The following is a 13,358-nucleotide window of genomic DNA, read 5'->3' as shown; positions in this document are numbered from 1 at the left end:
ATTTCAAGATTCATAGATTCTTTTCAAAAAACCAGCTCCTGGATTCATTGATTTTTTGAAGGGTTTTTCGTGTCTCTATCTCCTTCACTTCTGCTCCAATCTTAGCTATTTCTTGTCTTCTGCTAGCTTTTGAACTTGTTTGCTCTTGCTTCTCTAGTTCTTTTAATTGTGATGTTAGGGTGTCAATTTTAGACCTTTCCTGCTTTCTCCTGTGGGGATTTAGTGCTATAAACACTGCTTTAGCTCTGTCCCAGAGATTCTGGTACGTTGTGTCTTTGTTCTCGTTGGTTTCAAAGAACTTATTTATTTCTGCCTTAATTTATTTACCCAGTAGTCATTCAGGAGCAGGTTATTCAGATTCCATGTAGTTGTGTAGTTTTGAGTAAGTTTCTTAATCCTGAGTTCTAATTTGATTGCACTGTGGTCTGAGAGACTGTTTGTTACGATTTCCATTCTTTTGCATTTGCTAAGGAGTGTTTTACTTCTAATTAATTATGTGGTCGATTTTAAAATAAGTTTGATGTGGTGCTGAGAAGAATGTGTATTCTGTCAATTTGGGGTGGAGAGTTCTGTAGATGTCTATTAGGTCCGCTTGGTCCAGAGCTGAGTTCAAGTCCTGGATATCCTTGTTAATTTTCTCTCTCATCGATCTGTCTGGTATTGACAGTGGGGTGTTTAAGTCTCCCACTATTATTGTGTGGGAGTCTAAGTCTCTTTGTAGGTCTCTAAGAACTTGCTTTATGAATCTGGGTGCTCCTTTATTGGGTGCATGTATATTTAGGATAGTTAGCTCTTCTTGTTGCATTGATTCCTTTACCATTATGTAATGCCCTTCTTTGTCTTTTTTGATCTTTGCTGGTTTAAAGTCTGTTTTATCAGAGACTAGGATTGCAACCCCTGCTTTTTTTTTTTTTTTTTTTTTTGCTTTCCATTTGCTTGGTAAATATTCCTTCATCCCTTTGAGCCTATGTGTGTCTTTGCACGTGAAATGGGTGTCTTGCATACAGCACACCAATGGGTCTTGACTCTTGATCCAATTTGCCATTCTGTGTCTTTTAATTGGGGCATTTAGCCCATTTACATTTAAGGTTAATATGTTTTGTGTGAATTTGATCTTTTCATTATGATGCTAGCTGGTTATTTTGCTCGTTATTTGATGCAGTTGCTTCATAGTGTCGATGGCCTTTACAATTTGGCATGTTTTTGCAGTGGCTGGTACTGGTTTTTCCTTTGCATATTTAGTGCTTCCTTCAGGAGCTCTTGTAAGGCAGGCCTGGTGGTGACAAAATCTCTCAGCATTTGCTTGTCTGTAAAGGATTTTATTTCTCCTTTGCTTATGAAGCTTAGTTTGGCTGAATATGAAATTCTACGTTGAAAATTCATTTCTTTAAGAATGTTGAATATTGTCCCCCACTCTCTTCTGGCTTGTAGGGTTTCTGCAGAGAGATCTGCTGTGAGTCTGATGGGCTTCTTTTTGTGGGTAACCCAACCTTTCTCTCTAGCTGCCCTTAACATTTTTTCCTTCATTTCAACCTTGGTGAATCTGATGATTGTTTGTCTTGTGGTTGCTCTTCGCGAGGAGTATCTTTTTGGTGTTCTCTGTATTTCCTGAATTTGAATGTTGGCCTGTCTTGTTAGGTTGGGGAACTTCTCCTGGATAGTATCCTGAAGAGTGTTTTCCAACTTGGTTCCATTCTCCCCATCACTTTCAGGTACACCAATCAAATATAGGTTTGGTCTTTTCACATATTCCATATTTCTTGAAGGATTTGTTCATTCATTTTCATTCTTTTTTCTCTAATCTTTTCTTTATGCTTATTTCATTAAGTTGATCTTTAATCTCTGATATCCTTTCTTCTGCTTGATCGATTTGGCTATTGATACTGGTGTATGCTCCACAAAGTTCTCGTGCTGTGAAGCTCCATCAGGTTATTTATGTCCTTCTCTACATTGGTTATTCTAGTTAGCAATTCATCTAACCTTTTTTCAAGGTTCTTAGTTTCCTTGCATTGGGTTAGAACATGCTCCTTTAGCTCAGAGGAGTTTGTTATTACTCCCCTCTGAAGCCTACTTATGTCAGTTCATCAAACTCATTCTCTGTCCAGTTTTGTTCCCTTGCTCACGAGGAGTTGTGATCCTTTGGAGGGGAAGAGGCATTCTGGTTTTTGAAATTTCAGTCTTTTTGCACTGGTTTTTCTTCATCTTTGTGGATTTATCTACCTTTGGTCTTTGATGTTGGTGACCTTTACATGGGGTTTTTGTGTGGATGTCCTTTTTGTTGATGTTGATGCTATTCCTTTCTGTTTGTTAGTTTTCCTTCTAACAGTCAGGCCCCTCTCCTGCAGGTCTGCTGGAGTTTGCTGGAGGTCCACTCCAGACCCTGTTTGCCTGGGTATCACCAGCAGAGACTGCAGAACAGCAAAGATTGCTGCCTGTTCCTTCCTCTGGAAGCTTTGTCCCAGAGGGGCACCCGCCAGATGCCAGCCAGAGCTCTCCTGTATGAGGTGTCTGTCGACCCCTGCTAGGAGGTGTCTTCCAGTCAGGAGACACAGGGGTCAGGGACCCACTTGAGGAAGCCGTCTGTCCCTTAGCAGAGCTTGAGGGCTGTGCTGGGAGACCCACTGCTTCTTCAGAGCTGGCTCACAGGAACGTTTAAGTCTGCTGAAGCTGCGCCCAGGGCAGCCCCTTTCCCCAGGTGCTCTGTCCCAGGGAGATGAGGGTTTTATCTATAAGCCCCTGAGTGGGGCTGCTGCCTTTCTTTCAGAGATGCGCTGCCCAGAGAGGAGGAATCTAGAGAGGCAGTCTGGCTATGGCAGCTGTGCCGAGCTGTGGTGGGCTCCGCCCAGTTAGAACTTCCTGGCAGCTTTATTTCCACTGTGAGGGGAAAACCGCCTACTCAAGCCTCAGTAATGGCAGACGCTCCTACCCCCACCAAGTTCGGGTGTCCCAGGTCACTTCAGACTGCTGTGCTGGCAGTGAGAATTTCAAGCCAGTGGATCTTAGCTTGCTGGACTCCATAGGGGTGGGATCCACTGAGCTAGACCACTTGGCTCCCTGGCTTCAGCCCCCTTTCCAGCGGAGTGAATCGTTCTCTCTCACTGGTGTTCCTGGCACCACTGGGGTATGAAAAAAAACAAAAACAAAAACAAAAAACTCCTGCAGCTGGCCTGGTGTCTGCCCAAACGGCTGCCTAGTTTTGTGCTTGAAACCCAGCGCCCTGGTGGTGTAGTAACCTGAGGGAGTCTCCTGGTCTGTGGGTGGCAAAGACCGTGGGTTCCTCATGGAGGAACCAGACTGTTCCTCATGGCACAGTCCCTCGTGGCTTCCCTTGGCTAGGGGAAGGAGTTCCCTGACCCCTTGCACTTCCCCAGTGAGACGACGCCCCACCCTGCTTCAGCTCGTCCTCCGTGGGCTGCACCCACTGTCTAACCAGTCCCAATGAGCTAAACCTCAGTTGGAAATGCAGAAATCACCCGCCTTCTGCGTTGATCTCGCTGGGAACTGCAGACTGGAGCTGTTCCTATTCTCCCATCTTGCCCACAACTCCCCCTTTTCTGTGAATTTTCTATTCATACTGTTTGGACATTTTTGCATTGGTTTTATCTATACTGATATGTTCTTTATCTCATGTATTGCAAATATTTTCTCTAGTGTGTAACTTCCTGTAACTTTTTGGAGGAGTTTGGTATTTAGAATTTGTACTTTTAAATGGTCAAATTTATTAATATTTTTATTTGTAACTTCTGATATGCCATAATATGACAGGTCATTTCAATTATAAAGATATTATATCTTTTCATTATTCTTATAATTCTGATTTTTATGTTTTGATATTTAGCAAGAGTTAGGAATCTAATGGTATTTTTCCCATTGAAAGCTGATGTTGCCTTAAACCATTCTTCTATTAAGCAAACCTCTCCCACTGATCTGAAATGCTACTTGTATTATGTATTCATTCCTCACATTACCCGGATTGTTTCTAGGCTATTCTGTTCCACTAATCTATTTGTCCTAGTGCTATACTTTTTTGATTACTATATCCTTAATCACCTAACACACTAAATAATTTCTTTTCATGTTTATTGGCAGTCTTCTCTGCTGGAATGTAAGCTACGCAAGAGAAGGACTTTTCTGTTTTTTCATGAATATATTCCTCCTAAGTACCTAGAACAGTATAGCCCCATAGTAGGCATTCAATACATTTGTTGAATAGATGTTTGCAATATTTGTCTTCCCAACCAGGAATGTTGTATCTTTTCATTATTTTTATTTTCTCTAATTGATCTATTCTAATATTTTATTCCTTCTTGAGTCAATTTCAGAAGTTCTTGTCTTTCTAGGAAATAATTCATTTTATGTAGATTTTCTAATTTATTGGCAAAAGTAGGCTATTTTAACTTTTAAATTTCTTATGTACCTATAATTATCTTCCTCATTTATAATATTGCTTGTGCCTAACCCCCTTGTTAGTTTGGCTTGCAAGAGATTGTGTTTTTTTAGGTTTTATTTTCTTTTCCTTTTAAAAAGAATTCTTAATTTTATCTACTTTCTTTTTAATTTAATTTCTGCTTTTGTCATTATTGATTCTTTACTTCTGCTTTCTTTTTGTAACTTTAGTCATCTCTTGCCTGCTTATTAAGTTAAATGGTTATTTCATTCATTTTTAGTCTTTCTTATTTTCTAAGCATTTAAAGCTACACACAAGCAAAAGGCTATGAATTTTTCTCTGTGTGGCTTTAGCCACATTATCTTTTAAATCATTCTTAGTTCTCATTTTAACTTCATATTTAAAGCAAGGATGATTTATAAGGTTTGTAGTCAGCAGTGTGATCAGCAAAAGAGAAGGTGCTATGAAAGCAAATATTGGGAACATCAATCCAGATGTATGGGATCAGAAAACTAGGTGTGGAGGAAATGACTTCTAAACTGAAAACTAGGGAGAGAGTATATATATTAGAAAATGATTTCACTGGTTAGGCTGGGGGATTGAGGTAGCATTCCAAGCTGAGAATACAGCATGTGCAAAGATGTGGAGGTAGGAAAGAACATGGCAAGTTTGGGGAACTGAAATTAGGTCAGGCTGACTAGATAACACAGTGTAAGGCAAAAAATGGCAAGAGACAAACCTGGCTAAAGAACAGACAGGCCATATCATGAAGCAACTTGGACATTATATATAATCCAAAAACAATGTATTGTTTTGTTTCCTGAGGTTTTAAATTTTATATATCATTATACTGCATGCATCCTGCAATTACTTTTTTATTCAGCATAGAATTATATGTTATTATGTCATCCATTCACATTTCTCCCCTTCCACCTTGTGATCTACTGCATATATTTCTGATTAGGTAAGTTTAAGTAGAATACAATTTATAGTAATTTGTAAAAATGTTACTGACTTATTCTGATTTCAAATGTAAGATGCATAAACACAACACAGCCTGAACCTCCCTGACTTGATGAATTCCCCTCTTCCTTCCAGCCAGTCCTCTCCAAGTGTTGTCTTTTGACAAAGTATATTCCTAGAGGCTGTACACAGAGAATGTCATATCTTGAAAGAAAGCTATGAAATCATCTAGCCCAACTGTTCATTTTACAGACATAGCAACAGAACTAAAGAGGTTAAGATAGTTACCCACTATGACCCACTGTGACTTAGGCAGAACATTAAGTGGAGAAAGCTGATTATCTGCTATGAGTGAACCTGCAGAGGTAGGCTATGCCTTATACCACTCTCACCCCCACTCACCTCCATGTCTTCATTCCAGCTATATTAGCCTGCTAGGGTTGCCATAACAAAATCCCACAGACTGGGCAGCTTAAACAACAGAAATTTAGATTTTCTCATATTTCTAGAGGCTAGAAGTCCAAGATCAAGGTACTGTCAGGATTAGTTTCTATGAGGCCTCAGTTCCTGGCTTGTAGACAGTCGCCGTCTTGCTGTGTCCTCATGTGGCCTTTCTTCTCTGTGTGTCCGGAGAGATCCCTGGTGTCTCTTCCTTTTCTTATAAGGGCGCCAGTTCTGTTGGACTAGGACCCCCTGCTTCTTAGCCCATTTTACCTTAATTACCTCCTAAAGGCCCTGTCTCCAAATACAGTCTCATTGGACGTTAGGGCTTCAACACAAGAATTTGGGGGGACACAATTCAATCCACAACACAATGCAGAATTCCTAATAGCTCTATTCCTGCCATGCTCATCCTTGTTATTACTGAATACATGAATTCCAGCTTTTTATGTTAAATGATGTTATATAAGTGATATAGTATTCAAGAAGAAAACTAATACAATGAAGTGGCAGAGAAGTTCCCCAATATAGTGTAAAGTTATGGGTTCATATCTGCACATTCTAACTTTCTCAAAGTATGAAAATACTCGGTCGTTATCAAAGAAATTATTTTCGTTAAAAGTACACTTAACTAAAACAGCACGATTTATGGTTACTTAGACTAACACAAACTTTTCTCTTTTTTCCAGATTATTATGGAGCTATTTTGGTAAAAATGGAAAATAATGTAATATTTTATTCCAAGATTAATACTAGAGATGCAGTAAAGCTGCATTTATGGACAAATTACACAACAAGAGCATTCATTTTCTTAAGTACATCTGGTCAAACATATTTCCTGTATGCTTTGGATGATGGCACAATACAAATACAGGACTATCCCTTACGTCTGGAAGCACAAAGTATAGCTTTCACAACAAAAGACAAATGCCCATACATGGCATTTCATAACAATGTTGCTCATGTTTTTTACTTTTTGGACAAGGGAGAGGCTCTGACAGTTTGGACTCAGATCGTCTATCCAGAAAACACTGGTCTGTATGTTATTGTAGAATCTTATGGCCCAAAAATATTACAAGAGAGTCATGAGATTTCCTTTGAAGCTGCCTTTGGATACTGCACCAAAACTCTAGTAAGCTAATATTTTAAATTTCTTCATTTGATTTTAATAAGTATAAAAGTATAATATTAACATTTTTGTAAATGGATTTCCCTTCTAGGCTCAGCTGGGAAAATGTTGAGGAATGTCTGAGTTTTTAATAAATAAAAACACGATAAGCCATTCATTCCCAAGCCATTATTTTTGCTTTCCATATCCAAGCCCTCTTTGCCACCTAATAACACATTCCTTCAAAACTCATTGTCAATTGTATTGTTCACTTCTTCTTCTTTTTTTTTTTTAATGCATGGCTTTCCTGTAGACTCCTGTTGTCTATTGTAGTATAACAAACCACTCAAAACCTAATTGCTTAGAACAACAACCAATTCTGGGCCGGGCGTGGTGGCTCACACCTGTAATCCCAGCACTTTGGGAGGCCAAGGCAGGCAGATCACGAGGTCAGGAGATCGAGACCATCCTGGCTAACACAGTGAAACCCCGTCTCCACTAAAAATACAAAAAATTAGCCAAGCGTCATGGCGGGTGCCTGTAGTCCCAGCTACTCGGGAGGCTGAGGCAGGAGAATGGTGTGAACCCAGGAGGTGGAGGTTGCAGTGAGCCGAGATCACACCACTGCACTCCAGCCTGGGTGACAGAGTGAGACTCCCTCTCAAAAAACAAAACAAAACAAAACAAAACAAAAAAACCAATTCTATCCGTCAATAGTTTGGGCTGTGAGTAGCTGGGCAGTTCTGCTGGTTTCATCTGGGTTCGTGGATGTGATGTGGGCATCTGCTAATTCGTCTGCAACTACATGACCTAAGATGGCCTCATTAATCTAAGGGGCCTCAGCTGGAACACTTGTCTCTGCTGGATAACCCAGGTCTAGTGTTATCCTCCAGACTAGACCTGGCTTCTTCTGTGGCAGTCTCAGGGCAGTGTTCCAAGACGGTGAGAGCAGAAGCCTAGGTTTGGCCACATATCCCTAACTCATAGGATGGTGACATAAACTCTACCTCTTATGGAGAAATAGCAAGTTACACTGCATACGGGACATGCATATGGGAATGGGAAAAATTCTTGCAGCCATCTTTGCAAACAATGTCATAATAGGTGTTATAAGTAAAATGTTTACTTAGAAACAGAATGCTTGTTCTTTGGTACTACAAGAAAAAAACAGCATTTAGACAAAAAATTTTCTTAGCAAGGCAGTTTTACTTTCTGCAGAAAGGGTGCTCCTCACAGATGGAACAATGGCAAGAGTGCACCTGAATAAAGGAGGGAAGCAATTTTTATCCTTTACAGGGCTTGTCCTTGCTACTGTGTCTTGTCTCCATTGACTGAAGCTAGACCTCACAATCTAAGCTGAACCTGACGGGCTAATAATTTAAAACTTTCCTAAATAGGTAAAGGCAATAGGGAACAAAGGAAAAAAGGAGGTTGCTTACGAAAAGACTTAGAAAAATAGTAACATTCCTAAATAATAAAGGGGCATAGACTGCGAACTGGAACCTGCCTGTGAGCATGTCCAGCACAGATATCTCGGTTAAAGTACAAGGACACAGGATGTACTACATGCCTGTGAGCATGTCTAACAGCTACATAGGATAGGGCTTAGCAAAGAGTTATTAGCACAAAGTAAGGAGGCTTGAAGGCTTGAAGGAAGTTAGTCTTTAAAAGAAACTATTATTTCTAACACTTATGATTTATTCTTTAACAAGAAGGGAAACTTTGAAGAGGAAACTTTTTATTTTTACAATTCCTTCCTCTTGATTTTATATTTTTTTCTCTTCAAACTTTTTTAACATGTTTGGCTTAGCTGTTTTGCTTGAGTTTTTAAAAGAAAAAGTTTTTCTGGTTGATGAAATGCTAGAGTAAAATGGATAGCCAATTGAACTAGAGCACAAATACTGCTCTAATTATTCGGCAGAGTGTTCAGTAAATGTCCTCTATAATACTATTATACATTTGCTTAGGGATGAATAAGGGCGGACTGATGCTCTTGGAAGCATCTTCCAAGCTCTTGGAAGTGTCTGACTTCACTGCATCCTGTTAAGTTTCTAAGAAACTTAACAAACTTTAATAGTTTTATATTCAGGAGGCCTAATTACTTTTAAATTATACAATATTTCTTGCATAAATTCCCTTTTATAACTTTTTTTATGACTTTCACAGACAATCTTTGACATGCCTTAACTTTCTGACTTCTTTTTACACTTTTTCTTCCTAGTCTTACCTTCTGTGTCTTTCTCTGATCTCTGTCTCTTTCAGTCTCTCGCTCACTTATTCTCTCCCTCTATCTCTCTCTCTCATTTGCGCTGTCTCCCTCCTGAGTTCTCCCACTCTTGCAGCTGGCAGGGCCAGGCAATGGCATGGGCCCTGCCCCAGAGCATGTGCCGCCATCTGTCTCTCCTGTTTCTTTCTGATTTTCCTTTTTACTTTCTCCCTTCCTCTCTTACACTTAGTTTCTTGGGCTGGGTGGGATCCTTGTGGCCACAGCCCAGGCCCCGGGCTGTTGCTGGCCCAGAGGCTTGGCAGGTGCCTGCCGCAAGTTGTACGATCATGCTCTTTCACCTCCTCTGCTCTCCTCCTGGCACCAGTCCTTGACCTCTTCTTCCATGCAGAGCCAGGCTAGGGAGAGGGACCTGCCTCTTGGCTGCTGGGCTGCGCGGCATGGTATCCTGGCCCCGGCACACTCACACTTTCCTGCTCAGCTCTAACTTGCAGGCGTCCATGGCCAGCTGTCCTCCGAGGGTGGCAGGACGTACCTGAGCAGCACAGAAGGCTTGGGGCTCGACAGCTGGTGGCCTGGATGGCTCTAGCTGCATGGCTGGGTGCGAGGAGAGCGTCCTAGCCACTGCCTCTCTGCCAGGTGCTAGCAATCTACAACAATGTGGAGCTGTGCTTGCTGCTGTTGCTCTCTTTCTCTCTAACTTCCTCTCCTAGTTTCTCTTTCCTCTCTGCTGGTCTTTCCCTTGCCTCTGCCAGCCACCTATGCTGCTGTTCTCCCCTCTCCTTCCCTTTCCCCTAGGGAGCGGCTGGTGGGAGTGGAGCTTAGCCTCTTTCTTCCGCCGCGAAGAGAGGAAAGGGAAGTTTTGAATATTTTTCCTATTGCTGGAGGATTGTGTGAGGTTCAGTCTCTCCCTAATGGGGTTTTTCACCTCTTTTTAATCTCTAAGACACCCTAAGAAATACTTCAACGCCTCCCATGGCTTTTCTTTCCTTAGTCCTGACTAAGGAATGCTCTACTGCCTCTGCGGTGTCTGTTTCCTTGGTATATCCTGTCCAAGGAATGTTTTACCACCCCGCGGCTTTCTTTCCTTAGTCTTGACCACCAAGGCAATACTTTACCGGCTCCTGCAGTGTTTCCTTCCTTGGCTCGTGCACGAGGTTACCTGGTCCACGTGGTATGTGAGGATCCTTTACTCCAGGTTACCAGCCAGTTTCTTTCCATATTGCTGAGAGTCCAGATTTATTCATCACACTGAGTGGGTCTCAATTCCTTACCCCTGAGGCCACCGCAATGAGGCAGTGGGGCACCTCCTCATTAGAGAGGACTAGAGACTGCCCCCAGAGGAAAGTGTATCCCTGTATGGGTCACCATTTTGTTGTAAGTAAAATGTTTATCCAGAAACAGAATGCTTGTTTCTCGGTACTGCAAGGAAAAATTAGCATTCAGATAAAAAGTTTTCTCAGCAAGGCAATTTTACTTTCTGCAGAAAGGGTGCTCTCGCCATTGTTCCATCTGTGAGGAGCATCCTTTCTGCAGAAAGTACAATTGCCTTGCTGAGAAAACTTTTTATCTGAATGCTAATTTTTCCTTGCAGTACTGAGAAACAAGCATTCTGTTTCTGAATAAACATTTTACTTATAACAATAGGTATAAATATACTGTGTATCTTATTTTGTATAGTGCATTTCAAATTAATATCATAATGTGAGCATTTTACATGTTACTTCAATTTCTTCTTAAAAACTGTGTAACTCAAATGGCAGTTTCTGTTCCCCACCTTCCATTTCTAGGCTCAGCTTCCTTAAGCACATAGAATAGTGAGCCTGCTATCTGATACAATGGAATGGAAGTGGTCAGTTAATTCCAAAGTCAGTGAAAGCAGAGAATCATAAAAGGTGAAACCAATATATGTGAAACATTTTACTTTAACTTAAATATATATGAAACATTTTACTTTAACTTAAATAAATGAACATACTTTTCATATAGGACCAAAGCCTTTTCTTTAAAATATGTCCATTTATTATAGTTCCTCATCTCCTTTCTTATGTAACCTTGCTCATAATGCATCATTTCTGAGTTCCTATTTCAGTTTCTTTAAGAGAAAGAAAAAAAATACTTGAAGGCACTGGAAAAGCAACTGAAACTCTAGAATTTTATAATTTTTTTCAGTTTTTTAGTATTACCTTGCTCATACCTACTAATTCAGCAATTTCTTCAGTGACTTGCTTTATCAAAATTTTCCAAAAAAATCAACTTAGTTCTCAGGGAAACAGTAACTCTACTTTCATTTGATACTTATTTTTATCAATCTATAATATTATATATAATTACTTATTTTAAATAATCATATAATCTGGCATCAACAGATTTGGAAACAACATGGATTTAGATTTACATGCAGTCTCATGAATAGATCTTCAAACACAGAGTTGAATAAAAATTATGAGTAACTATTTGAAATCTATCTTAGTCCATTTGGGCTACATAACAAAAATAACTCAAACCAGGTGGCTTATAACAACAGAAATTTACTTTCTCATAGTTCTGGAGGCTGGGAAGCCCAAGATCAAGATGCCAGCAGACTTGGTCTCTGGTGAGGGACCGTTCCTCACAGACAGCGTCTTTTCACTGTGTCCTCACATGGCAGAAGGGGCAAGGCCACTCTCAGAGGCCTCTTTTATAAGAGCACTAATCCCATTCAGGAGGCTGTGCCCTCATGACCTAATCACCTCCCAAAGGGCTCCACCTCCAATACTATCATGTTGGTGATCAGGTTTTAACACATAAGTTTTAGAGGAACACGTTCAGACCATAGCACTATCAGTGTAATAACATTTATGAATATTACAAATACATACACATAAATAACAAACAAAAAGGCATTATACGTATTTCAAGGATACAAAGATACCAAAGGCATATTTTCAAGGATACAAACATAGTTGTTTGATATATGATATATTGCTACCTACTATGGGGGAAGATGATACAGGGAAAAAATAAAGTATGATAAATAAAATAGGACTGGATTGATAATGTACCAAAATAAAAGGATATATTTAACTCTTGGTTTTCTTTCCAAGAATTTGATTATAGTATACAGTTGATTCTTGAACAATGTGGGGATTGGGGCACCAACCCCTGCCCAGTTGAAAATCTGGTATAACTTTTACTGGTTTATTTGTTGGTTTGTTTGTTTGTTTTGAGATGGAGTTTCACTCTTGTTGCCCAGGCTGGAGTGCAGCGGTGTGATCTTGGCTCACCGCAACCTCCACCTCCTGGGTTCAATTGATCTTCCTGCCTCAGCCTCCCTAGTAGCTGAGACTATGGGTGTGCACCACCATGCCCAGCTAATTTTTGTATTTTCAGTAGAGACAGGGTTTCACCCTGTTGGCCAGGCTGGTCTCAAATTCCTGACCTCGTGATCCACCTGCCTCGGCCTGCCAAAGTGCTGGGATTACAGGTGTGAGTCACCACACCCGGCCGTGGTATAACTTCTGACTCCCCAAAAGCTTAACTACTAACAGCCTACTATTGACTGGAAGCCTAACCTAAACAGCCTATTAACACATATTTTATATGTATTATATGCTGTATTCTTACAATAAAGTAAGCTAGAGAAAAGAAATGCAATTAAGAAAATCATAAGGAAGAGAAAACACATTTACAATACTGTACTGTATTTATCAATACCGTAAGTTTACGTTATCTGTTTATAAGATAAATCATCTGAAATGATGGGCAACCTAGCTGTAGACCTCAGTCTACAGCTATATATATATAGCTCTCTCTCTCTCCCTCTCTCTCTATATACACACACACACACACACACACACACACATATATATACAGGCATATATATCGTTACATATCTATACAGGTACATATATATGTATACAGGTTATATATATAGGTGCATATACATATATATATACACACACACACACAGGTACATATCAATCATTTCAACATTTTTTTTCATTTCTCTTTTTTTGTTTTGCTCTGTTTTTCAATTTTCCCTCTCGTTCAACATTTTCTTGTAATGTCATGACTTTTCTTTGCTTGGAAGCACCTTCCACAGCATCACTAGTGGCACTCTCTATGGGTCCATGGTGTTATTCAAGGTTTACAGTATTGCACTAAACATGATAAAAAAATATGCAAGAACCACAAGAGATCAGTTTTTGCTGTGATATGCAATTTACTGGAAGGACGAACTGCCCACAGGATGA

General features: G+C 40.1%; 1 protein-coding gene across 2 annotated transcripts in view; it reads left to right on the top strand.

The window, feature by feature from the left end:
* CATSPERE (catsper channel auxiliary subunit epsilon) overlaps positions 1-13,358 on the top strand; it is a 160,888-nt gene that overhangs the window by 86,359 nt on the left and 61,171 nt on the right. For both annotated transcript variants that reach the window (XM_055095140.2, XM_055095109.2), the window contains exon 11: positions 6,481-6,923. In XM_055095140.2, coding sequence (XP_054951115.1) covers positions 6,481-6,923 — 443 coding nt within the window. The remainder of the gene's footprint in view (positions 1-6,480; positions 6,924-13,358) is intronic.

Source organism: Pan paniscus, chromosome 1 (assembly GCF_029289425.2).
Source record: "Pan paniscus chromosome 1, NHGRI_mPanPan1-v2.0_pri, whole genome shotgun sequence".
NCBI lineage: Eukaryota > Metazoa > Chordata > Mammalia > Primates > Hominidae > Pan > Pan paniscus.
The sequence above is the reverse complement of the archived record's forward strand: the minus strand, read 5'-3'. Positions and strand labels throughout refer to the sequence as shown.